Below are 1,652 nucleotides of genomic sequence, written 5' to 3' on the forward strand. Positions count from 1 at the left end.
GTGTGTTGGAGCAGGGAAAATCATAAAACCTGCTGGGCTGCAGCCCTCGAGGACCAGGATTGCCCACCCCTGCTTTAGTGTGTTGTAAGGTTTTCTGTGAGCAGAATTTTGTAACCTGTTTTCTTCTGCCTTTTGAAAAAGTCATTGCTTTTCTCTGTCTGTTTGTGTCCTCTGATTGTACTGATTTTATGACTCAGATTAAAAATAGTTATCTTTTTCCAGGCAGGTCAGGGCTTTGTTGACCGAGCCGAATTGTTAAACATTTCTCCAAATACACAGCATTCAAATGTCTTACAGCTAGCCCATTCCTTTCTGGAGTTATGACTGAAACTAAAATTAAAATCCATGAAATTAGTGATCTGATCTGTTACACTTGTCCCAGGCTGACTGTAGAGAGCTCTACAAGAATGTTTTCTGCCACCAGTAAACTTACAGCTGATCCAGTATTCAGTGATGTTTTGAGCTGTCTCACTGTCGAACCCTCTGATCCCGTCACCTGCAGACGCTGCGGCGCTGCTACAGCCGGGTGAAGGAGCACGGCATCGGGAAAAGGAAGAGCAGCTACACCATCGAGCAGCTGGAGAAGGTGTTTGGTCAGGGAGGCTGGGACTCGCAGAGCTGTGCCCCCGTGCTGATCAACAGCAGTGGGCTGTACCAGGACATGGAGTCTGATGGCAGCYCTCTGGAAGACTTCTCCCAGGAGGACTGGTGCAACCAGGTACTGGATTCAGCCTTCCAGGAGGGGGACATGGAGACCGGTGAGCCGGGTTCATTACTTGATGACGGTTTGGTGACACAAGAGGACGGTTTGAACTAATACTTTGATTTTATTTTTTCACTAGAGGAGGTCCAGATGTCTAAAAACAGAATTTTACAGATCCAGGRGGAGCTGTCGGAACACACCCAGTAAGTTCACCTTTAAAATAATCTATAATGAATTTGATTTGATGTGTTTCTGTTGTGTTTGATCTGGTTTTGGTTTCSTTTGTCCCGTCTACTTCAGTTCTACCACTGGGTGTCATCAAAGCACACCTTTTCCTTCGGTCTTTGCCACGAATCTGTTTAACCCTAAAATACAGCCAGTCCACCAGAATCAGCTACAATTTAAAAACAGAAATTGATTTACTGTTACCTATACTGCTTAATAGTTATTTGGTAGTTCTAGTCCTTAATAAAAGCTATATTTGTTGTTCTTTTCATTTTATTAGACATTTTACAAATAAGCAGGCTGTGAGAACAAAGTGACAAAATAAATCATGGCACCAAATCAATTCATTTATCAAACTGGGACACGGGGTAGAAAATCAGTAAAAACAAACTGCAATGATTTGCAAARCTCAGAAACCAATATTTTATTCATATTAAAACATAATAAATGTTGAAACTAAAAAACTGTTCCATTTTATGCAAGAAAAGAAAATACAAATTTGTGAATTTGATGTCAGCAACAGAGWGTTGGAACAAGTCATGTTTCCCACTAAAGAATGGTTATTTAGCTCCTCCATTTGTTTAATGGTTTGCTCCGTCCTGCCCTACTGAACATGACGTCGACCCACTGCCGGTGTGCAGATCACGTTCTGGGTTAGGGCTGCCACAAACGATTATTTTTATAATCGATTAATCACCGATTATTTTTTCGATTAGTCGACTAA

The 1,652-nt window shown here is 41.7% G+C and overlaps 1 protein-coding gene across 1 annotated transcript in view; it reads left to right on the forward strand.

Moving 5' to 3' along the window:
* Positions 1-1,652, forward strand: part of msantd2 (Myb/SANT DNA binding domain containing 2) — a gene marked incomplete at its 3' end in the record, with an annotated part of 27,147 nt that overhangs the window by 21,601 nt on the left and 3,894 nt on the right. The window contains 2 exon segments of the mRNA XM_014024260.1: positions 503-758; positions 843-906. Of these exon segments, the coding sequence (XP_013879714.1) occupies positions 503-758; positions 843-906 (320 nt within the window).

This window comes from Austrofundulus limnaeus, unplaced genomic scaffold (genome assembly GCF_001266775.1).
Source record: "Austrofundulus limnaeus strain Quisiro unplaced genomic scaffold, Austrofundulus_limnaeus-1.0 Scaffold414, whole genome shotgun sequence".
Classification (NCBI taxonomy): domain Eukaryota; kingdom Metazoa; phylum Chordata; class Actinopteri; order Cyprinodontiformes; family Rivulidae; genus Austrofundulus; species Austrofundulus limnaeus.